Below are 23,863 nucleotides of genomic sequence, written 5' to 3' on the forward strand. Positions count from 1 at the left end.
ATACCTCACAAACCATACTTTGTATCAGATAATCTCATTAAGATTTGTCATAAGTTTGTAGAAGTGGCAACCACAATAGTGTAGACTGTCACAGATGGGTTTCCCAGTCGTCAAAAAGGCCTTTTCTTTGGGGCAGGGTACTCCACAATGGGCAGGGCTCCATCCGTCAGCAACAGGGCTCCCTGTTAGGGGATGTTTCTCCATCTGCTGTGGGTGGGGCTCTCTACTGTGGGCAGGGCTCTCCTAGAACTGGCCACATGCATTTAGACCAATGGACCCATCTAGCCTGGCATCGTATCAATGCCCTGGCTGGGATGATTTAACTGGGAATTGGTCCTGCTTCGAGCAGGGGGTTGGACTAGATGACCTTCTGGGGTCCCTTCCAACCCTGATATTCTATGATTCTATGACAGTGACCATTGCCATTTGCTTCAGAGGAAGGTGCAAGAAATGCCCCATCTAATGCAGAATGCTGGGATGACCTGCCCCCTAAAGGCCCTTTTCCCCTGGCCATTAGTGGCTGGATCGAACCCTGAGGGTTTATTTTCCATCTATACTTGGGTCTTATCTAATGTAGGATGGAATTTTTCTACCCCATGGGGGTGCAGCCATCAGGAGCACGGCTCCTCCCCATGTGGGTGGGGCCATCCCAGGTTATGGGGCCCCGTGCCTATATCTTAGCACTCCTTCCCCAGCTCTGGCCATTCTCAGCCATGGCATTCCCTGCAGCAGTGGCAGGTCCCTGGCTGTGCTTCCTGCTCCTCCTGGGGGTTCCCCGCACTCTGGGGGCTATTTTTTTGGGGGGGAAGCAGAATGTGCCGGTGTCAGACCCAGAAGTCCAGAAGGCTGCACAAGTAGCCGTAAAGACCTTCAACGCCCGCACTAATTGCGCGTACTACAGCCAGGTACGGCAGGTGCTGAGCGCCCAGAGACAGGTGAGTGGATGCAGGTGTTACAGGGGGCAGGTGACGGGGGTAAGGGTGTGGGTGCAACCCCAAATGAGGGGTCTGGTGGAGCTGGGATCCAGGGGGGCAGAGTTGCAGTAAGGCTGCAGAGTGCAGGTGGAAGGGATCTGGTAGGGCTTGGATCTGGGGGAAGAGGATGTATAGTTTGGACCCGCAGTGAGGATGGGCAATGAGGCTGACACCTAGGTGTCCCGCTGCCCCAGCACCACTGAAAACCCAGCCCAACACTTCCCCAGCTGAGCCCCCCAACAGGAGGCCCTTTGGCTAACATTGCCCTTTCCCCTCACTCCCTGCTCCTTGCTCTGTGACACGAGGATGGGCGTTAATGCCCCCTGGGGCACTGGGAGCAAATCCCCTGATGCCTGCAAAGGGCTTTGAACCCAGATCATAGTCCGGGTGGGACAGACTGACCCCCCCTTCCCCCCCCGCAACTGCCCTAGCTTGGACACGGCCTAAGGGGCAGCGTGTGGCAATGGGGAGGTTCAGAGCTCAGCCCCACGTGTTTCCTGGTATTCAGGGGTGGGAGGCAGGACTTGGGGGTCGTGCAGGGACTCATCGCCAGGCCGGGCTCCTCAATCTCCCTGCAGGTTGTGTCTGGGTTCATACTACATCTGACCATGGAGCTGGTGGGGACACTGTGCAGGAAAAACCAGGGTGAACCCGTGGATCTCAGCAAGTGCCCCCTGCCGCCCCCGCCCCAACAGAAGGTGAGAGGATGGGACTGGACCTATTCGGAGTTTGGCTCCTGGGTTTGAGGCACCAGTTTGGTTTGCCAAGAATTGATTTTCTGAGACAATTATTTAAAGCCGCATCCCCACCAGTGAGATCGGGGCGTGGAGTCCCCTCATGCCAGGGACTGGGTGGATACCAGCTGACGGACATTCCCGGTGACAAAGCTCTTACCAGCTAACTGGACAAGCGGTGGGAGGGGGAAGAGGGGCCCAGACCAGGGTGGGGCTCACACTCACTGTTGCTCTGACTGCGGGCTCCGGGGTCCGCTCTCTGCAGGGTGCTGCTTTCGAGAACAACAGAGCAAAGGGAAACCTTTCCATTGGGGCTAAACCCTGTAAAACCATAAAGTCATCATCATCATCCGCTCCTAAATAGCGGGGCCCAGTCCTGCCCCAATTCCACACTGCGGTGGGGATGGGAGGCAGCTCAGCCAGAATCTATTGCGAGCCTGGATTGCAACCAACCAACCTCTGCTGGCCTTGGAGAAGGCGCAGACGGGAGTGGGGGATTTGCTTGATGTGGTGCAGAGGAGGTAGCCTGGAGCCCTTTGCTGTTCTTGTCCTTGCTGCTTTCCCAGCCCAATCCACCTCCAATAGTAGCCGGCTCTTTGTGTATCAAACTGGAGGGGAAATAGCAGGAGTTGCTGGGCACAGAATGGGAGGGAGGTTAAAACCTGGCATTGCCTGAGCTGGGAGCTGATTCTGGGTAGGGGCCAGGAACTGCTGCGCATGGCAGAGTCACAAGGATGGGGAGTGGGGAGGTCACTTATCTGAGGCCCAGGGAAGCTGGGTTTTATTCCCTGCTCTGCCAGACTCCCCGTGTGAGCCTGAGCCAGTCGCTTCCTCTCTCTGTGCCTTGGGTTCCCCATCTGTAGACTGGGGCTAGTAGCACTGCCCTGCCGCCCGGGGTGGGTGTGAGGATAAACACATGAAATACAGGGGTGTAGACGTACCAGACACTGAGCTCTGTTAGCTCTGTATTTTGATGCCCCACACATCCATAGCATCTCCCCACTGCACACACAGCATGACTTTAGCTTCACACCCCCTTCCTTTTTACGAGTGGGGAAACTGAGGCACGGAGCTACATGACTTGCCCACGGTTATGGTGTGAGGCTGGGGGGAAGAGGACAGCTGGGTTTTACTGGGCACCCCTCTGAGAGTCACCCCCATTCTAATGTGCTTCATTCCACCCCTAGAAAATGCGCTGTGAGTTCCAGATCTGGTCTCAGCCCTGGATCAATAGGAGAGAGATAGACTTTCGCTGCAATTCGGGCGGTCACTGAGCCCTGTCCTTGCTAATGCCAAGATGTCTGTGAACACAACATCGGCTCCACCAACAAAGCTTCACAGGAGACAGACCGGCTCCCTCTTGCACTTCTTTTCTCTACTCTCAGCTCCACCTTATTCCCAGCACATGGCAGGAGATCAGTGTCTTGAATCCATACTGGGGCTAGAAATCAACCAATTCCTCTGCTTCCCCACCGATTTCTAATCCCTGTTTAATGGCAAAACTGAAGCCTCTGGGCTCTTTCCGTTACTGCTGGGTCTTGGACCTGCTTCACCAGCAGCAATAAACCACTTTACTGCAGCATCTCACCATGGTCGGCTCAGTGGCTGGTTATTTTTCATTGCTCCATCCGCCTCCTACCCTCCCCCCACACACTTATGTCCAAATTCCCAGCACGATTTGCATGGCTCCAAAAAACCCTCCCTCCCTCCTTCCCCTCCCCCACAGGCCTTGTCTTTCAATGTCTCCTGTAAGGTTCTGGGCACTTCACACACTCACACAGGGGCCAAGGCTAGAAGCCAGTCACCGAACATTTCCCCCCAACCCCCCTGGGATCTGGCATTTGCAAGCACGACATGCCCAGTCCATGCGCCCACTCGTGTCATTTTGCCCTGCTGTTACCCAACTGATGGGGCTCGACTGGTGTGAGCCCCTAGTGCAGCTGCACCAATGGGCATGTGCTGGTGTGAACGTCCCCAGTAAGTCACTGGAGTCAATCACTCTAGGGCAAGGCATTTACGTTGAGGTTTGCGCCTAGTAGCCTGTCACCAATAGTTGAGCTGCAGCAGTGATGGGATAATTTAGAGCAGTGTTTCCCAACTTGGGACCTCACTTGTGCAGGGAAAGCCCCTGGCGGCTGGGCCAGTTTGTTTACCTGCTGTGTTGGTAGGTTCAGCCGATCGTGGCTCCCACTGGCTGCAGTTCGCTGTTCTTGGCCAATGGGGACTGTGAGACGTGGCACGGGCCTAGGAACGTGCCGGCCGCCCTTCCCGCAGCCCCCATTGGCCTGCAGCAGTGAACCGCGGCCAGTGGGAGCCGTGATCGGCCGAACTCGCCGACGCAGCGTGTAAACAAACTGGCCCAGCCTCCCAGGGGCTTTCCCTGTACAAGCAGAATCCCAAGATTGGGAACCACTGATTTAGAGGCTGGGGGTTCATGGCCCAAAGCCGTCAGCTTGAGATCCAACCCACTTCAAAATGTGTTAAATCTACTGGAACTCGCATGTTCGAGTTACCCACAGAACCGTCCACTCCCTTTCTGAATCCAATTACTTGGCCTTAGGATCTTGTAGCCATGAGTTCCCAAGGATAATGGCATGTGGGGAAAGTATTTCTCCTGGCCCCGTAGATTAAGGATAGTTTAGTGGCTTCCAGTACTACCACGGATGGGTTCAAATCCCTCTGCACTGGTGGGAGCAGGAGTGAAAACTGCTGTACTTTAAAAGCTCCAAGGGCTGGAAGTTGAACCTAGACACAAAACAGACTGGAAATAATTGTTAGTAGTGGGGGGAATTAACCATTGGAACAACCTCCCAGGGCGTGGGGTAGATTCTCTGGCCATTTTTAAATCAGGCTTGGATTTTTGTCTGAAGTATGTGCTGTAGTTCAACCAGGAATCACTTCAGGGCAGGCCTAGGGCCTGTGACACAGGAGGTCAGACTGGGTGATCACAGTGGGCCCTGCTGGCCTCACAGTCTGTGACTCTCTAAAAGCAGGCAGAGAAATAGGTCTTGGAACTGATGGGGTGAGCATAGCCGAGGAGTGTAAGGGAGGGAGGTGCCCTCAATTTCACTTCACTTCCTCCTTACCCATGGAAAGTCCACTTTAAAGCTGCAAAGCAGCACCCCCTTGTTTGGGGGCGGGGGGCGGGTCTGCGGCCCCAGACAGAAAATGCAGCTCAGGCACTGGGTTCGTCATTTATTATTAGTGTAGAACCCAGATCAAGACACATCAAACCCTACAGCATCGCTCTGAGCTCCTGCTACAACTGCTCTGTGGCAAGCCCAGCCTGCCCTCCCTCTCCTGATGACAAAATGAAACCACCCCCAACGAGGGGCGGTAGCTTCATGGCCGGGAGAGCATCTCCCGCGGACGAAGCACTGTCGACTCTGGCGCTTTTCGTCATTACAACTTTTGTCGTTCAGGGGTGTGTGTTTTTCACACCCCTGAATTACAAAACTTTTAACAAGTGCCAGTGTTGACAAAAGCCTAAGTCACTTCTGTGTAACCCTTCTGCCAGGTGGAGCCAGCAGCAACCAGGGCTGGGTTCAATATCTAGGGGTTCCTTTCCACCAATACAACACAGAACCAGACCGAGCCCCTACCCAGTAACCTGGGATAATGACACACCACCCCGGGCGCCTCGGAGAGGCAAAACTTCCCCTCTCGCAAGCACAGAGTCTGAGTATAGAAAAGAAACTTTTAATAAAAGGAGGGAAGTAACTCGGTGTTAATTTGGGAAAACACCACAAACAGTGTTCATAAACATAAACCATGAGTAAAAGACCCACCCCCAAGTAGGGTGGGCAGCATCCTTTTCCCCTCAGGGTCTTAAGTAAAGCAACCCAAACATCCCTTTAACTTACCTGACCCTTCTCTGCACCCCCTCACATTTGCTGTCCTTAGTCAGTGCAGACCCCGAGTTCAGAGGTGCATCTGCAGAGTTCATCTCCCACCCTGGGTGGAAGGGGGCAAGGAGGCACCTTACTTGCTCCACTGCTTGGGCACTTGCTCACTGCAGCTCTCCGCCAGCTCTCCCACTGGCCGCTCACTGTGTCCTCTGGCCACCCCGCCAGCCACTGCTCCTCACCACCGGGTTGCCCCGCCAGCCATGGTTCCTCTCCGCTGTCCATCCCACCAGCCATAGTTCCTCAGTACATCATCAGCCGCTCGTTCACCAGCTGTCAGTCACCTTCTGCTGCCACATGCCTCTTTGCTGTAACCTTTTCACATCAGTCTCTTTGTAATTTTCAGCTCTTTGCAGGCTAGGCAGAAATACAGTCCGACCACAACTGATTTCAGCCCTGATAGAGCATTTAAAATAACAAAGAGGCTCCTAATGAAGCCTATTTAGTTCTTTCTTTGAACAGTAGGGGGAAGGACCCTTGGGGACCATCTACACTGCCTGCTAAGATATCTCTCCTCACCCCCCTTATGTTCACGGGGCCCTGGTATTCGAGCCCCTGGCTTAATGAGGTTCTTTCAGCTGAGGGTGACCCCCTCATTTGGGACAGGTTAAGCAGTCCTGCTTTCCTGTATTCATACAATAATGCCAACAACATTGGTAACAACATTTCACTACCCCTGCATTCAGCACTAAAGTGATTTGTAAGCCAACACCAGCCAAAGTTGATTATTTTGAGCAACGCTGCTCTATCTGCTGGATATCTAAGCAGAGTAGGTGTGTTCATGTAAATACAGTTTGCTCTGGAAGTCTCTCCCTCTCCCAGCTAGCTGTCAGGGAAGAATTCATTTAGAACCTGCTTACACCGAATTTCCCTAAACTGATCCAAATAGAACTCAAGGCAATGCAAGGTTACAATTGAAATTCAGTTAGTAAATCAGTTATTCAATTTCTCTAGCTCACCAATCACTACAATGAGTCATTATGTCCATGTAGAACGTAACCACAAGAATTACTTCAGCACTTCCCAGGAAACCTAAGGGAGAACAGGAACGCCTTTCTGTGAATCTACTCAACTGGGCTAAGAGTCTGCTAAATATACTAAAGCCAACTCTTGCCTTTGTTTTAAGAAAGTGTAACTCCAAGGGCAGGGCTACACTGAAAGCCCTGCATTGGCGCACCTGCACAGATGTAGCTGTAGCACTTTAGTGAAGGCGCTGTATACCTAAGGCCTGGTCCACTCTAAAAAGGTAGGTCAACCCAGGGTGAGAAATCCACACGCCTGAGCAGCATAGTGAAGCCAACCTAACCCCCAGTTTAGACCGCCCTAGATCAACAGGAGAATTCTTCCATCCACCGAGCTACTGCCTCTCAGGGAGCTGGATTACCGATGCCAATGGGAGAACCCTTCCCATCGGCACAGGAAGTGTCTACACTGAAGCACCGCAGTGGCATAGCTATGCTGCTATTGTGTTTTAAGTGTAGACATAGCCTTAGTTCTGGTCTACACTGCAGACCTAACTACTGAAAAATCCACAACTAGTGACGTAGTTACACCAACCTAACCCCCGTGTAGACAGCATTATGTCTGCAAGAGAGCTTCTCCCATCAACACAGGCACTGCCTCTCGGGGAGGTGATTATCGACGCCAATGGGAAAGCTCTCTCCGGTCAGCGTAGGAGCGTCTTCATTATAATGCTACAGTGGAGCAGCTGCATCGGTGCAACTGCGCCGATCAGCATTTTAAGTGCAGACCAGCCCTAAGTTGTACCTTCAGGCTGCAGTTAGCTGAGGGTCAGATTTCTTCACATCTTCTCTGAATGGTTGGTCCAGGGAAGGACTTCAGGTGCAACTGGTGTGAGAGAATCCCCCCTTTCCTTCCACAAGGTTGACATCTTTTGTGGGCGTCTCTGTCCCCTTGCTCCACCTTTGGGACCACCCTGGTCCAGTTAGAGATTCAATGTTGCCAATTCATGATTTGGCCATGAGTCTCATGATAATTATTGTTTTCCTTAAAGTCCCAGAGTCTCATGATAATTATTGTTTTCCTTAAAGTCCCAGCTCCTGGAGTCAAGTGGCGATGTGATGACTTCACCTTCATTCTTAAAGAAAAATAAGTTTCTAGCCCTCGTGGATGTATCAAAAGCTTCAAAATGTGCCCCCCGTGCACCTGAAAACAGAAGTTAAATAAAAAGAACCCCTCATAGATTGGCTTTAAAATCATGAGATTATATAAAAACAATCTCGTGATTTTTGGGGGGCCTGGCTCATGAGTTTTGAACATTTGGGGCTGGCAATGCTGGAGATTCTAGCATGTTGACTCGAGCTCATCTGCACCAACAAGTTGGTATTTCCATCGGAGGTCATAGAAGAAGATTCCAGCCTGAAGGGGTCATTTTGTGCAAAACCCTTTGGTGATCACACAGAGATATTGTCTTTGTAAGCAGGACATGTGAGCAGCCCACATGAGGAGGAGTTGGTAACACACTTCTGCTTAAGCCAGCCATAAGTGTCTTAATGCTCTGCATGTACTGAATGCCCATCAGTATTACACGATGGGTCATTTCGGCACATCCTCATGACACTGAGTTACTGACACTGTGTACGTGAAAAGGTGGGGACAGTGACCTCAGCCTAATAACCTTTTGTCATGCAGCCCAAAAAGCTGCTTCAAGCATTTCTCAGTAACGCCAACATGGACATTTGGCCAACCACAGTTACTCAGGCCGCAATTCAACTATGGTCTGTACAGCACAGCCCCTTCAGTCTGCTCTGTCCCAGGACCCAACCTGAGGTGGGAGCCTCCTGGTTACCATTTAGCTCTCTCAGGAGGCCTGGGGCAGCTGTTTAACACGCGCACGCTTTGCCCAGCCTCTCACCCCGTGGCTCTCGTCTGCTTAACAGACAGAGCACAAAGAGCCCAGACCCAACAGGACACAACAAACCACCTAGCCCCAAAATGCTGTGCGAGCCCCCACTGAGGGCCTTGGGAGATCATCTGTGTCCACGCAGGCAGGTGGAGTCCCCCGCCTCATGCAGCCCTACATTCAGGGCTGCTTCTCCTCATGGAGGCTTCTTCCCCAGCGTGCCTCCCTTTGCCAGTCTGACCCTCCCATTCCTTCCCCCTGACAGCCATCCTGTGGGTCACACCTCAACTTCCCCATGTGACTCTCCCCACATACCCCCTCACAACACCTGGCTTCCTTTGCTCTCTGGTTTGGTAACAACTCACGGCCCCTAAACCCCCTCCCCTCAGAGACGATGGGTACAAGCAGTTTCCCCTAGGATGTCCACTCATTAGCATAACTATTCTCTGATCAAAGCTAAGAACTCTCCATTGTCCGCAGCGTGGGCAAGACCTGCTCTCTCTCCGGCTGGGAGGGCACAGGGTTACGCATCGGGACTGGCGTTCATGGTACAGCAATTTTCATAAGAACCATTCCATAATATGAACCAGAATTCATAAGCTGTACAGACAGATCCCCCAAATCCTCACGGGGAACGGGGCAAAATTGGGCATGAATAAACCTGACCACAAGTGAAAGCGGTTAGGCCTGACCAGTCATTAAAAAGAAAATGAAGGAGGGGGTACAGCTTAGGGACATAGCATGTGCTCTGGGACACCACCACCTTTCAGTGGGGATAGCACCATGCCAGGGGAGCCCAGGTGGATTCTGTCTGACCCTCACCTCTCTGACTCCAATCGGGACACAGGCCCTATGGCCAAGCGTGCAGACCGAGGAGAATGTAACAGAGGCCACGGCAGACAACACTGAATGAGAGTCACTGGCGACCAGTCTCTTTGCGCCCGTCCCTCCCTTGTCCATAAATACTATGGATTTGGGACAAGCAAAAAGATCAGTTGGTGCCCATTGCCCAACTACTAGCTGACCAACAGGGGAATGGAGCTGAGGCCTGGCCTTTTTCTCTGAGGCAGGGCCCCCTCCAAGGGGCAGGGCTCCATCTGTCAGCTAGCGGGGCTCCCTGTTAGGGGATGTTTCTCCATGTGCCGTGGGTGGGGCTCTCTACTGCGGGCAGGGCTCTCCTAAGACTGGCCACACTCATTTAGGCCAATGGGCCCAGGTAACCTGGCATCGCGTCGATGACAGTGGCCATTGCCAGTTGCTTCAGAGGAAGGTTCCAGAAATGCCCCACGTAAGGGGAAATTCTGGGATGACCTGCCCCATAAAGGTCCCTTTCCCCTGGCCCTTAGTGGCTGAATCAAGCCCTGGGGGTTTATTTCCCATCTATACTTGGGTCTTATGTAATGTAGGGTGGAATTTTTCTACCCCATGTGGGTGGGGCCATCCCAGGGGGTGGGACTCCATGCCTATATCTTAGCACCCCATCCCCAGCTCTGGCCATTCTCAGCCATGGCACTCCCTGCAGCAGTGGCAGGTCCCTGGTTGTGCTTCCTGCTCCTCCTGGGGATTCCCCTCACTCTGGGGACCCCTATTGCTGGGGGGCTGCAGAATGTGCCAGTGTCAGACCCAGAAGTCCAGCAGGCGGCTCACGCAGCTGAACAGACCTACAACCAGCGCAGTAAGAGCCCCTACTACAGCCAGGGGCTGCAGGTGCTGAGCGCCCAGAGACAGGTGAGTGGATGCAGGTGTTACAGGGAGCAAGTGAGGGGGGGTAAAGGTGTAGGTGCCGTGGGTGCAACCCCAGATGAGGGGTCTGGTGGAGCTGGGATCCAGGGCTCAGAGCTGGGGTGGGTAAGGCTGCAGAGTGTGGGTGAAAGGGATCTGGTGAGATGTGGACCGGGGGGGAAGGGCAGGGGGAAGGAGATGTATAGTTTGGACCCGCAGTGGGGATGGGCAATGAGGCTGGCACCTAGGTGTCCTGCTGCCCCAACACCACTGAAAACCCAGCCCAAGGATTTCCCAGCTGAGCCGCCCAGTGGGAGGCCCTTTGGCTAACTTTGCCCTCTCCCCTCACTCCCTGCTCCTTGCTCTGTGACACGGGAATGGGCATTAATGCCCCCTGGGGCACTTGGAGCAAATCCCCTAATGCCTGCAAAGGGCTTTGAACCCAGATCATAGCCTGGGTGGGACAGACTGACCCCTCCACAACTGCCCTTGCTTGGACATGGCCTAAGGGGCAGCGTGTGGCAATGGGGAGGCTCAGAGCTCAGCCCCACGTGTTTCCTGGTATTCAGGGGCGGGGAGCAGGGCTGGGGGCATCGTGCTGGGACTCATTGCCAGGCCGGGCTCCTCAATCTCCCTGCAGGTCGTGTCTGGGCTCATGCTACATCTGACCATGGAGCTGGTGGAGACACTGTGCAGGAAAAGCCAGGATGGACCCGTGGATCTCAGCAAGTGCCCCCTGCCGCCCCCACCCCAACAGAAGGTGAGAGGATGGGACTGGACCTATTCGGGGTTTGGCTCCTGGGTTTGAGGCACCAGTTTGGTTTGCCAAGAATTGATTTTCTGAGACAATTATTTAAAGCCGCATCCCCACCAGTGAGATCGGGGCGTGGAGTCCCCTCATGCCAGGCACTGGGTAGAGCCCAGCTGAGGGACACTCCCGGTGACAAAGCCCTTCCCATCTAACTGGACAAGCGGTGGGAGGGGGAAGAGGGGCCCAGACCAGGGTGGGGCTCACACTCACTGTTGCTCTGACTGCGGGCTCCGGGGTCTGCTCTCTGCAGGGTGCTGCTTTTGAGAACAACAGAGCAAAGGGAAACCTTTCCATTGGGGCTAAACCATGTAAAACCGTAACATCATCATCATCATCTGCTCCTAAATAGTGGGGCCCAGCCCTGCCCCAATTCCACACTGCGGTGGGGATGGGAGGCAGCTCAGCCAGAATCTATTGCGAGCCTGGATTGCAACCAACCAACCTCTGCTGGCCTTGGAGAAGGCGCAGATGGGAGTGGGGGATTTGCTTGATGTGGTGCAGAGGGAGGTAGCCTGGAGCCCTTTGCTGTTCTTGTCCTTGCTGCTTTCCCAGCCCAATCCACCTCCAATAGTAGCCGGCTCTTTGTGTATCAAACTGGAGGGGAAATAGCAGGAGTTGCTGGGCACAGAATGGGAGGGAGGTTAAAACCTGGCATTGCCTGAGCTGGGAGCTGATCCTGGGGTAGGGGCCAGGAACTGCTGGGCATGGCAGAGTCACAAAGATGGGGAGTGGGGAGGTCACTTATCTGAGGCCCAGGGAAGCTGGGTTTTATTCCCTGCTCTGCCAGACTCCCCGTGTGAGCCTGAGCCAGTCGCTTCTTCTCTCTGTGCCTTGGGTTCCCCATCTGTAGACTGGGGCTAGTAGCACTGCCCTGCCGCCCGGGGTGGGTGTGAGGATAAACACATGAAATACAGGGGTGTAGACGTACCGGACACTGAGCTCTGTTAGCTCTGTATTTTGATGCCCCACACATCCATAGCATCTCCCCACTGCACACACAGCAATGACTTTAGCTTCACACCCCCTTCCTTTTTACGAGTGGGGAAACTGAGGCACGGAGCTACATGACTTGCCCACAGTTATGGTGTGAGGCTGGGGGGAGGAGGACAGCTGGGTTTTACTGGGCACCCCTCTGAGAGTCACCCCCATTCTAATGTGCTTCATTCCACCCCTAGAAAGTGCGCTGTGAGTTCCAGATCTGGTCTCAGCCCTGGCTCAAGAGGACACAGATAGGTCAGCAATGCAACTCGGTCAGTCACTGAGCCCTGCTCTAGCTCACGCCAAGATGACCATGAGCCAAAACGTCTGCTCCACCATCAAAGCTTCGCAGGAGACAGACCGGCTCCCTCTCGCACTTCTTTTCTTTATTCCCCCAGCCTTATTCCCAGCACGTGGCAGGAGATCAGTGTCTTGAATCCAAACTGGGATCAGAAGAAATCAACCAATTCCTCTGCTTCCCCACTGACTTCTAATCCGTTTAATGACATAACTGAAGCCTCTGGGCTCTTTCCCTTACTGCTGGGTCTTGGACCTGCTTCACCAGCAGCAATAAATCACTTTACTGCAGCATCTCACCATGGTCGGCTCAATGGCTGGTTATTTTTTATTGCTCCATCTGCCTCTTACCCTCCCCCCACGCACTTATGTCCAAATTCCCAGCACTATTTGCATGGCTCTAAAAAACCCCTCCCCTCCCCTCCCCCCACACACACACTCAGGACACACACTTGTCCTTCAGTGTCTCCTGTGAGGCTCTGGGCACTTCACACACTCACACAGGGGCCAAGGCTAGAAGCCAGTCACCGAACATTTCCCCCCAAACCACCCTGGGATCTGGCATTTGCAATCATCACATACCCAGGCCGTGCGCCCACTCATGTCAATTTGCCCTGCTGTTACTCCACTGATGGGGCTCGACTGATGTGAGCCCCTGGTCCAGGCCTGCTGCAGCAGCGCCAACGGGCACGCGCTGGTGTGAACATCCCCAGTAACTCCCTGGAGTCAATCACTCTAGGGCAAGGCATTTACGTTGAGATTTGCACCCAGTAGCCTGTCACCAATAGTTGAGCTGCAGCAGTGATGGGATAATTTAGAGGCTGGTGGTTCATGGCCCAAAGCCATCAGCTTGAGATCCAACCCACTTCAAAATGTGTTAAATCTACTGGAACTTGCATGTTCTTGTTACCCACAGAACCGTCCACTCCCTTTCTGAATCCCATTACTTGGCCTTGGTATCTTGTAACCATGAGTTCCCAAGGATAATGGGTTCAAATCCCTCTGCACTGGTGGGAGCGGGAGTGAAAACTGCTGTACCTTTAAAAGCTTCAAGGGCTGGAAGCTGAACCTAGACACAAAACAGACTGGAAATAATTGTTAGTAGTGGGGGGAATTAACCACTGGAACAACCTCCCAGGGCATGGGGTAGATTCTCTGGCCATTTTTAAATCAAGCTTGGATTTTTGTCTGAAGTACGTGCTATAGTGCAACCAGGAATCACTTCAGGGCAGGCCTAGGGTCAGACTGGGTGATCACAGTGGTCTAAGGGAGGGAGGTGCCCTCAATTTCATTTCACTTCCACCTTGCCCATGGTAAGTCCACTTAGGGGTGCTGCTTTGCAACTTTACTGTTTTGGGGGGGGAGGGGGTCCTGCGGCCCCAGAGAGAAAATGCAGCTCAGGCACTGGGTTCATCATTTATTATTAGTGTACAACGCAGATCAAGGAACATCAAACTCTATAGCATCGCTCTGAGCTCCTGCTACAACTGCTCTGTGGCAGGCCCAGCCTGCCCTCCCTCTCCTCCAGGTGCACAGATCAGGCACAGAGAACAGCCCTTCGCATTTTTCTGTTACAAACCATGCAGAATTTTTCTCCATGCAAACGACAAGGGGGAAAATCCAGCTTTGCCACCAAAAAGCCTCTCACACACCCCCTCCTTGCTCCTCCGCTTGTAACAGCATCCTCCAAAAGCAAAGTGCTTAACAAACCGCAGCCCGTTGTTCCTCCCACGTCTGGGAGGTAGGCCATGGTGCGCTGAACTTTCGTCCTACCTGCACATGCAGCTTCCTTGCTGTGGTCTATCTGGGACAAGTGCCCGTGCTTTTAAGCAGGGGTTCAGTCCCACAAAGGATCAGAACTCCAGCCCCCTTTCTGTGCCATTTCAGTCCGTGAGCCAGAAACCCCGATCAGCTAATTCAGTCCTGAGTTTCCAGAATGGAGGGGGAAAAAACCCAACAACCTGCAGGCTTTTCTTTATTGCTTAGGACAGATCTGGGCTGGTGATGATGTGACGTATGGCACTAAAACCCCAGTCACTCAGTAACACACCGGGAGGACTAGATCCTTCCTGGGCAGGCATAAAGCAGAATCACAAAAGGCTACTGCCCCCTTGCCTTGTGCAAATCCACTTTCAAAGTGCGTTTGACCATGGAGCCCCCGGAGGGGAAATACTGCAGCGAGCCTCTAGCAGCGTTCGTTCAGAGCCCCCAACCTGTGCTACGTGCGGCTCTGCGAAACGGAAAGAATCAAATGTAATGGAACGGTTTTAGCAGCGAGATCACAGCTAGGCCTATTCGACCATATCCTACTGTGGACTTACACCAATGCTTGGGGGATGGGGCAGGAGATATAGGGAGCCACGGAGCTTCCCCCCCCATCTTCCCCAACTTTGATCACCTACTCTGACAATAACACTTTGCCTGAACAAAGGGCTTCCTATATGAATTTGCACCCCGGGGAGGGGGTATAGCCCATGTTTGCTGTACAGATAAGGGGAAGGGACTTGCCCACAGACCACGCAGATTGGCAGCAGCAGAGCTGGCAGCAGAAGCCAGGAGGTCTAGTGTAGACTGCACCTGCCCACCCCCTGCATGGGAAGGGACAAGGCTGCAGTGGAGGCAGCATATAGGCTGGGCAAAAACTGTCTGACCCAGCTGGTTTTCCTGCAGGAAATTACGTTTTCACCGAAAGGAATATTTCGTGAAAACGATCTGGTTTTGGTGAAAAAAAAAATCTAGATTGTTTTTGTTTCTGTGTCAAAAAAACCAAACACCCGGCAATCAAAATAGTTTGGCAATTAAATATTCCAGTTCCCACAGGCTACCACAATGCCACAGTGGAGTGCAGTTCAGATGCTTCGTGTCCCTATTCCCCCTTACGGACTGTGCTCCCCAGACTACATCTCCCATGACACACCACCTTTGCCTCCCCAAAAGGGGAGAGCACAGTGTACCATGGGAGGTTAGCCTGAGTAAGGATCCCAGTCTGCAGAGGAGAATGGACACAAGAAGCACCTAAACTACAACTCCCATGAGGCACTGGGGTTAGCCAGCAAGAGAGGAGACTACAATGCATCATGGGAGATGCAGTTTGACCAAGGAGCCCAGCTTGGCAGCTTTTCAGAATCAATTTTTTTTTTTGCATTCTTGAAAAAAAATAAAAAAAATCACATCTTTCCACTGAAAAAAATCACATATTTTCTGACCAGCTCCAGGCAGGATATTAACGCTCCTGTCTGGGAGCCTGGGAAAGCCAGTTTGGCATTAAAGGAAAGCTGGATTCTCTTCGCTCAGAGCCAAATTGCAACACCAGAGTGGCTGAAAAAGGGGCCCCAAGTCCTCCTGTTCTTTTTGCGGATACAGACTAACACGGCTGCTACTCTGAAACCTGAAAAATACAGCACATGTGTGACGTAGGTGGACTACGACTCCCAGCATGCAGTGCTCCAAGCTCCCTTCCTCCACCCTCCCAGAGAACTGCTGCCTCCAAGAGAGATTTCCTGGCTGGCCAGCCCTGCTCACATGCAAGCTGGTGCCAGGACTGAGCTCTGGAATTTAAGGGAGCTTTTCTTCCACTCTGCCCTGTAAGGGGAGCCCAGAGGGAGGACTGCCCACCTGGCAATGAAAGGAGAGCCAGGGGAGGAAATCTCAGCTAAACAGTAGCTGGCCGTACCCAGGGCCGGATTTAGGGGCAGGCAACTGCCTGGGGTGCTGGGCTCGGGGTGCTGTAAGGTATTCAAAAATTCAACAAATGGAGGGGGGGCACCGAAGCCACTCCTCACCGGAGGCACCACTTGGTCTAGGGCCAAACCTGGCTGTAGCCTGCAGTCTAGTCTCCCCTCCTGCAAAGCAGCCTCCATTTCCCTGAGAGCCAGGAGAATTTGGGGCACCGCAATTAATGTTTTCCAAAAGCCACAGCTGGGTGGGAGTGTGACTCAAGGGCCTGTCCTTTGTAAACCCAGGCTCCTTCAAGGTCCCACCCCCAAAATTGAAGCTTTTGAAACCCCTGCCCCAAGACATGAGACAGGAGCAAAAATGGTTTTGGCAGGGAGGGGTGCAGAATCTAGAGACTGGTCAGTTTCATGGGCTTAATGCCCCATCTTTAGCGTAATCCTTAGTGTTTCCCTGTAATAGACCCAGCCAAGCAGGCTAGAAAAATGGAAACCAGCAGGCCCAGCTCCTGGTCCAGAGAGAAGCAGCAGCTCCAGCTAGGGGCAGCGTATCAGAATTAGGGCCAGGGATGGCATATGGAAATTAGGGTTTCCAGCTTTTCAAAGTGCCCCCCCCCGATGGGAACAGGCACATCTGGCAGGGACTGTGTTGAATCCACCAATGAAAGCAAACTGGGGGGGGGAACATTTCTCTGCCATGAGAGAGCAAGCTGCCTCCAGAGCGTGGGTTGAAAAGCAGCCCTCGTGCTGGGAGCCGAGACCCCTGGTTCCAGCTCAGTGGGGCAGGGGGAGGAACACGAGATGAGTGGCCAGGATATTGCACAAACACCGTTCCAGGATATTGCACAAACCCATGGCTGGAGGAGGCCCAAGGGACTGTAGCATAGACTGGGCAGCAGCTCCAGTCCCAGCACCAGCATCCCATTCTAGGTGGCCTTTCACTCCACAAAGTCTGTCCCACTGACCTCAGCTGGCGGGGGGAGGGAAAAGCCAGGAGCCTCAGCAGTGGGAGAGCTTGCAAAGATGCAGCCCTGGGAGATGGCCCATAAGGACAAATTCTGCAGTGGAAATCCTAGCCCAGCTCTTTCTGGGTGGCATTCTCCAGGGCAGGGGGCTCCCTTCTGGGCTCAAGATGCATGCATGAGCGCCCCCTGGTGGCATGGCACAGCCTCCCCTTTCCTGCTGATCCGCCAGCCCCAAGTCAAGTCTCTCCCCGGCCCCTTTGCGTTTCCACACTGTGGCATCTCCCCCAGCTTAGCCAGGGCCTTCCCCCCTTCTCAAGTCCCTCTCCTATGCTCTAGGGAAGCTAGCAGGCCCTAGCACGGCTGGTGCTGGGGGCTGGGGCAGTGACTGGGGGCAGGGTAGTGAGACACAGAGGAGGGGATTCACAGGGAGGTGGGGTGGGGGAGGTCCTGCAGTGTCTAGTCCACCACAGCTGAGCTGCACATGGTGTTCATCCCGCAGGCTCTGCTGCCCCGGTACAGGTAGTAGTAGCCCTGGAAAAGGAAAAAAAGAGGGGTTGGGGGTTCCCATCAGCCAGCAAGCCACTACTCCCGGCCTAATTCACCCAGCACCTGCTCATTGTGGCTTAGCTTTGTGCACCTCCCTGTGGCAAGACTGGGAGGTGCAGGCTGGGAATCCCAGGAGAACCACAAGGACTGGTCTGTGTCCAGCAGCCCTGAGGAAGATCCCCTTTTCTACCCACTGCTGCCCAGCCCTGGCTCTCTGCTGCCAGGGATGATACTGGGGAACTAGGCCAGGCTGGAAACGTGGGAGAAAACAGAGGGAGGGCAGCATGAGCTGCTCCTGGGAGGATGCCTAGCCTCCCCTCCCTGGAGATGGGGCTGGGGGAAGGATGGGAAAGCCAGGCAGCCAGTGTAGGGGAGAGGGATTGGGAGAAGAGGAACAAAGCCAGGTGGCCCGAGCAGTCTCTATCCCAGCCCACACCCACAGCATGGGCACCAGCTGCTTCTTACTGGACTCACCTGCTCGCCCCAGTTCTTGCCCCAGCTGTTTTTGATGGCCCAGAAGGGGGTGCGGTCACCTGGAAGGTAGAAAGGTCCATCATGAAGGCTAAGTTTGAGGAGAGGGGGCTGGACAGTTCCTGATACATGGCTGGGGCAGAGCCCAGGCTGCCAGGGGGTGTTGCAGCATTAGCCAGCACTGCCTGAGCCCCTGCTGTCAGCTTCCACTTTTATAGCAAGGGGGATTCTGTAGATTATAGAAACTGGTCCTAGTAGTACCCAGACTCTTGGGTTCTATCCCCACCGCTGGGAGGGGAGTAGGGTCTAGTGGTTAGAGCAGAGCTGGGCGCCAGGATACCAGGGTTTCTCTCTGATTCTGCCAGATTCACTATGCCTTTAAGCTAGCCACCTCCCCTCTCTGTGCCTCTGGTCAGTACAAATCCATGAGAGAAAGCTGGGAGCAGCAGGGAGTTGGCTCAACAGTGACACATGCTGGTGGCAATGAGAACTACCTGCTCTAGGCTGGACAGTACGGAGGAAGGGCCAGCAAGGCCAGTTCTGGAGGGAAACAGGATGGTGCCCAAGGTGGCTCATTAGGTTTAAGGGAGCCTAGGGAATCAACGTCCCTGAGGCGTGGGGGGCCCTCCTGTGGATTCCAGACTAGCGTCACTTACGTGTCCCATACCCCACCAGCAGCACCGCGTGGTCAATCATCCAGGGGTTGCAAAGGAGCCTGAAGGGGTGGGAGACCCCCCTCCTGTAGAACTGAAGGGGAGGGAGATGAGGAACATAACATTAGCGAGCTAACTGCACAGATCCCCACAATGCCACCGAGATGCAGCTGCCCTTAGGGTGGAGCACAGGGCTTTTTAATACAGGGATCCCTTGCCCAGTGCTGACCACCTCTGGGATGCAGAGTGCCCCTTACTGAGCCCTTGCCCTGTATAACAGCACCACCTAGTGCCAAGCCCAGGTATTGGGGCAGTACTGACTGCAAAGGGAGAGCCCCCCCCAGCTGAATGCTCACTCTCTGGCATCCCACTGAATCCAATACCACCTGACTTCAGCTAGAACTCAGGTCCCAGGTTTTAACCCCTCATTCTGAGAGCCCCAGGGCCAGGGTAGGACATGTCAGCAGCCTCAGGGCCTTCACACAGCTCTTTATCGGAGGCACATGCTGCATCCCCGCCCGCCCGCCCGCGCCAGGCTGTAACAAACCAGCGAGTCTGAACTCCACTGCAATCCCACCCAGTCTATAAGGATGTGGGAGCAGGTGGCTCTGCCCCGAAGCATCTGCTCACCTGCATAGCGAAAGCATTGAGTGCAATGGAGATGGGTCCATTCTTCGCCAGCCATGCCGCGATCTCTGGAACAGACAGGACGGGTGAGTTTGGGCTGTGACAGGGGCGCTGGGTCTATCGCAGAGCTGGCTGGGAAGGGGGCAGAGAGCCACAATCCGCCAGGCATCAGCAGCCTCCAAGGGGTCTCGGCCTCACATGGCTCATGAGGTTCCCTGTGCTCCTTGCAGCCAGGTCTCTCTGGGCCTCTGGCACTCGCAGGCTGCGTGACTCTGGACAACGCCCTTCCCTGCTCTGTGCCTGCCTTTCCCCTCCCACACTCTTTAGGGCAGGACTGTCTGTGCAGCGCCTGGCATGACGTGGGGGAAGATCTCTCCTGGGAGTTCTGGGCAGCTCCTGAAACAACACAGGGTCCCAATCTACCCTAACACACAAAGCTGTGTGGAAGGGCAGGTCTTTTCCACAGGCAGCTCCGAGTCTCCCTCCCTCCCCATACCAGGCCCCAGTGACTGGAGTTAGGAGGAGGCAGAGCAGAGGCAGTAGGAGGAACCCAGACTCACCAGTCTCATCGCGGGAGATCTCCACAGAGCTGTTGATGTAGACGGCCACCTTGGTGGCGGAGAAGCTGCAGCTCTGCTTGTGGCCCTCGTAGCTATAGTCACCCTCTGTCTCCAGGCCACCTTGAAGGAGCGATCCCCGGGAAGGGAGGGTTAATAATGCCAGGGGCTAAGAGACAGATCCTGCCGCAGGGAACTCGCCTGGGGCTTGTACAAGACTACAGGGATCTGGAAAAGCTCTGTGATGCCCCTCAATCCCGACCCGCAGCCCCCTCCAACCCCAGCCCTAGGCTCCCCATCACCCCCACCCACAGCCCAGCCAATGCCCCTCAATCCCGACCCGCAGCCCCCTGCTACCGCAGCCCCAGGTTTCCCCCGCATACAGCCCAGCCAATGCCCCTCAATCCCAACCCGCAGCCCCCTGCTACCGCAGCCCCAGGTTTCCCCCGCATACAGCCCTGCCAATGCCCCTCAGTTCCATCCCTGCTATTCTATTTTACCTCAGCTAGTAACAACTGCTCATCTTCCTTAACTGCCCAACCCTTGAGCTTCTCCTATTTGCCCCAGTCAGGATGAGGCCTTGACCTCCCTGCATTGGGCCTGGATGGTCCTGAGCTCACCTAGCCGCTCAATGGCCTCATACGCATTGGAAGGCAGTCCCCCTCCGCAGGCATGGTCCAGTCCATCGCAGTCCACCAGCTCTGCAGGGAGAGAGACTGGCCTCTTACCAACACGAGGCTCTCAGGTTCCCATCCCCCCAGGGAACAGCCTCCCAGCTGGGATGTTCGTGGCCAGCTGGAGCCACTCCCGAGGCTCCGTTAGGGTCTCCCAAAGCTTTGCTGGCCTCAAAGCTGTCCCCACCCCCTGTTGGCTCCTCCATATCTCTTTCCGCCACAGGCGTTCAGCAGGTAGCGTGGGACACTGGACTAGGGAGTCAGGACACCTGGGTTCTATTCCCAGCCCTGCCACTGACCTGCGGCAAGCTCCTTCCCCCCTCTGTGCACATTTTCGCCCTCACCCTGGTCTAGTTAGAATGGAAGCTCTGCAGGGCAGGGACTGTCTCACTGTGTGTCTGTCCAGCACCGGGGGCAAGGAGCGACCTCAGTCAGGGTCTTGTGTAGAGCTCAACACGACAGGGTCCCCCGCTTTTGACTGGGGCTGCCTGGTCAGGTTTGCTGACAGTGCTGAAATCACAGAGGAAGCTGCAAACACCTCTGGGGAGATCAGGGCACTGAAGGGGGATTAGCTCCCACCTCCTGACCCCCACCCCCAATAAGGAGTGGGAGGAGGAACCCAGCAACCAACCCCCCTTCTCCTCAAAGCAAGTTTGGGTTCTTCACTCTGGTGCAGGGATCGACTCTTAACAGGAATTTCCGAAGAGCCATCGTCTCCGGGAAACCAGCTAGGTCCAGAAAGCCTGGGAATTGGTCAGGCTCTCTGGGGCACCAGCCATGCGATGCGCTCCCTCTCCTGGCTAAACAGCCCAGGACTCAGGGAGCTCCCCATGTGGCAAGACTGGGCAGTGCAGGCTGGGAGAGCCACAGGGCCCTGGATAAGGGATCCCCCTTATATGTGTCACAGCCCAGCTCTGGCTCCTATGCCACAAGTTTCAGAGTAACAGCCGTGTTAGTCTGTATTCGCAAAAAGAAAAGGAGTACTTGTGGCACCTTAGAGACTAACCAACTGAGCATATGCTCAAATAAATTGGTTAGTCTCTAAGGTGCCCCAAGTACTCCTTTTCTTTACACGACAACTGCCAGCCACGTACCCTGCTCCGAGAGTGAGACGAGAGACCCCCGGCGCAGGAACCACTGTCCTTCCACGTTGCCGGTGACAGAGAAAGCCCAGCAGGAGCCGCACATACCCTGGAAACACAAGGCCAGACAGATGATGGCCCACGAGTGACACGTCAATGTCCCAAACCCTCAGACCCTTCCAAACCCCATCAGGAAATGGTGTGGGAATGCTGACTGCTGGGAAACCCCCAGCTACTCCAGTCATAGAATCATAGAATATCAGGGTTGGAAGGGACCTCAGGAGGTCATCTAGTCCAACCCCCTGCTCAAAGCAGGACCAATCCCCAACTAAATCATCCCAGCCAGGGCTTTGTCAAGCCTGACCTTAAAAATATCTAAGGAAGGAGATTCCACCACCTCCCTAGGTAACACATTCCAGTGTTTCACCACCCTCCTAGTGAAAAAGTTTTTCCTAATATCCAACCTAAACTTCCCCCACTGCAACTTGAGACTATTACTCCTTGTTCTGTCATCAGCTACCACTGAGAACAGTCTAGATCCATCCTCTTTGGAACCCCCTTTCAGGTAGTTGAAAGCAGCTATCAAATCCCCCGTCATTCTTCTCTTCCGCAGACTAAACAATCCCAGTTCCCTCAGCCTCTCCTCATAACTCATGTGTTCCAGTCCCCTAATCATTTTTGTTGCCCTCCACTGGAGTCTTTCCAATTTTTCCACATCCTTCTTGTAGTGTGGGGCCCAAAACTGGACACAGTACTCCAGATGAGGCCTCAGCAATGTCGAATACAGGGGAACGATCACGTCCCTCGATCTGCTGGCAATGCCCCTACGTATACATCCCAAAATGCCATTGGCCGTCTTGGCAACAAGGGCACACTGTTGACTCATATCCAGCTTCTCGTTCACTGTAACCCCTAGGTCCTTTTCTGCTGAACTGCTGCCGAGCCATTTGGTCCCTAGTCTGTAGCGGTGCATTGGATTCTTCCGTCCTAAGTGCAGGACTCTGCACTTGTCCTTGTTGAACCTCATCAGATTTCTTTTGGCCCAATCCTCTAATTTGTCTGGGGCCCTCTGTATCCTATCCCTGCCCTCCAGCGTATCTACCTCTCCTCCCAGTTTAGTGTCATCTGCAAACTTGCTGAGGGTGCAATCCACGCCATCCTCCAGGTCATTAATGAAGGTATTGAACAAAACTGGCCCCAGGACCGACCCTTGGGGCACTCCACTTGATACCGGCTGCCGACTAGACCTGGAGCCATTGATCACTACCCGTTGAGCCCGACAATCTAGCCAACTTTCTATCCACCTTATAGTCCATTCATCCAGCCCATACTTCTTTAACTTGCTGGCAAGAATACTGTGGGAGACCGTGTCAAAAGCTTTGCTAAAGTCAAGGAACAACCCGTCCACTGCTTTCCCCTCATCCACAGAGCCTGGCCTCTCGCAGCAGAGGACGCTGCCTGTGCTCTTTGGGATGAGACAGAGACAGCTATATTAGCACTGGTGACATGACATCCCTGGAAGGGTCGCACGCAGGGATCAAACCCACAACCTCTGGATCTACCTCCCTGAGCCTCGACAGCTTGTTCTAAACCAGGTACATTAGCTCAGAGGCATTAGCCGCCTCAGCCGCTATACCTGGTCTAGCCACTAGCGGGAGACAGAGTGCCACAGCAGGTTATGTTGGCCTAAGCTCTGCAGCTGCGGCTGTCAGGGGAGGCGGGTTAATGTAGCCATGGAAACCCACCTGGTCCTTGACGTCAGTGACGGCCCCACGCTCCCGCCAGTCCCATTCGGCAGGAGGCGGGTCGCTGGGGATGGCAGCCGGTTTCATGGGCCGGGCCGGGAGTTTAGCCAGCAGCGGATTCAGGTACAGGGAGCGAAATTCCTCCTCTGAAATGAGACAGAGGGCAGCTCTGGAGAAACGCCCAGGACTCAGGAGACACAGGAAGCCCAGGGTACTTGCCTATGATCTCCCCTGGCAGGGGGCGCTGCAGAGAGTGGGGCAGGAGAGCTGGCTGTGGGGAGAGCTCCCAGCTACTCCAGCCCTGGCCCCAGGCGTAGAGAGCAGGGAGCTCCTAGCCCTTCCCTGTAGGGTGTGCTGCCAGGGCTCCATGGGCATACTGAGTGCAAAGCCATCACCCCTCTCACCCGTCAGGTCGCTGAACTTGGTGACTCCGTACTCGGCCGTGCCCTGGTCCAGCTCCTGGATCGTCCGAGCCTTTTCCAGGTTCTCCGCAAAGATCTGCAAACGCCTCTCGGTTTCTAAACAGGGCAACAGACCCAGGGAGTCAGAGTCATTGTGAGACAGGGAGTGTGTCCAAGATACAGGGGG

General features: G+C 54.4%; 3 protein-coding genes across 3 annotated transcripts in view; 2 read left to right on the top strand and 1 right to left on the bottom strand.

The window, feature by feature from the left end:
- Positions 1–632: 632 nt before the first annotated feature.
- Positions 633–2,982, top strand: LOC141991437 (cystatin-like). The gene is made up of 3 exons (XM_074959731.1): positions 633–935; positions 1,553–1,672; positions 2,896–2,982. The coding sequence occupies exons 1-3, from the start codon at positions 633–635 to the stop codon at positions 2,980–2,982; spliced, it is 510 nt and encodes a 169-aa protein (XP_074815832.1).
- Positions 2,983–9,901: 6,919 nt separating this feature from the next.
- On the top strand, positions 9,902–12,271 carry LOC141991438 (cystatin-like). The gene is made up of 3 exons (XM_074959733.1): positions 9,902–10,204; positions 10,839–10,958; positions 12,185–12,271. Exons 1-3 carry the CDS (start codon positions 9,902–9,904, stop codon positions 12,269–12,271), a joined length of 510 nt encoding a protein of 169 aa, XP_074815834.1.
- Positions 12,272–13,688: 1,417 nt separating this feature from the next.
- Positions 13,689–23,863, bottom strand: part of CTSF (cathepsin F) — a 22,774-nt gene continuing 12,599 nt past the window's right edge. The window contains exons 6-14 of the mRNA XM_074957847.1: positions 23,680–23,793; positions 23,276–23,421; positions 21,543–21,639; positions 20,395–20,475; positions 19,778–19,897; positions 19,221–19,285; positions 18,594–18,684; positions 17,941–17,999; positions 13,689–17,451 (exon numbers count right to left, since the gene is read on the bottom strand). Of these exons, the coding sequence (XP_074813948.1) occupies positions 17,377–17,451; positions 17,941–17,999; positions 18,594–18,684; positions 19,221–19,285; positions 19,778–19,897; positions 20,395–20,475; positions 21,543–21,639; positions 23,276–23,421; positions 23,680–23,793 (848 nt within the window). The 3' untranslated portion in view covers positions 13,689–17,376. The remainder of the gene's footprint in view (positions 17,452–17,940; positions 18,000–18,593; positions 18,685–19,220; positions 19,286–19,777; positions 19,898–20,394; positions 20,476–21,542; positions 21,640–23,275; positions 23,422–23,679; positions 23,794–23,863) is intronic.

The sequence above is a fragment of the Natator depressus genome, chromosome 7 (genome assembly GCF_965152275.1).
Source record: "Natator depressus isolate rNatDep1 chromosome 7, rNatDep2.hap1, whole genome shotgun sequence".
NCBI lineage: Eukaryota > Metazoa > Chordata > Testudines > Cheloniidae > Natator > Natator depressus.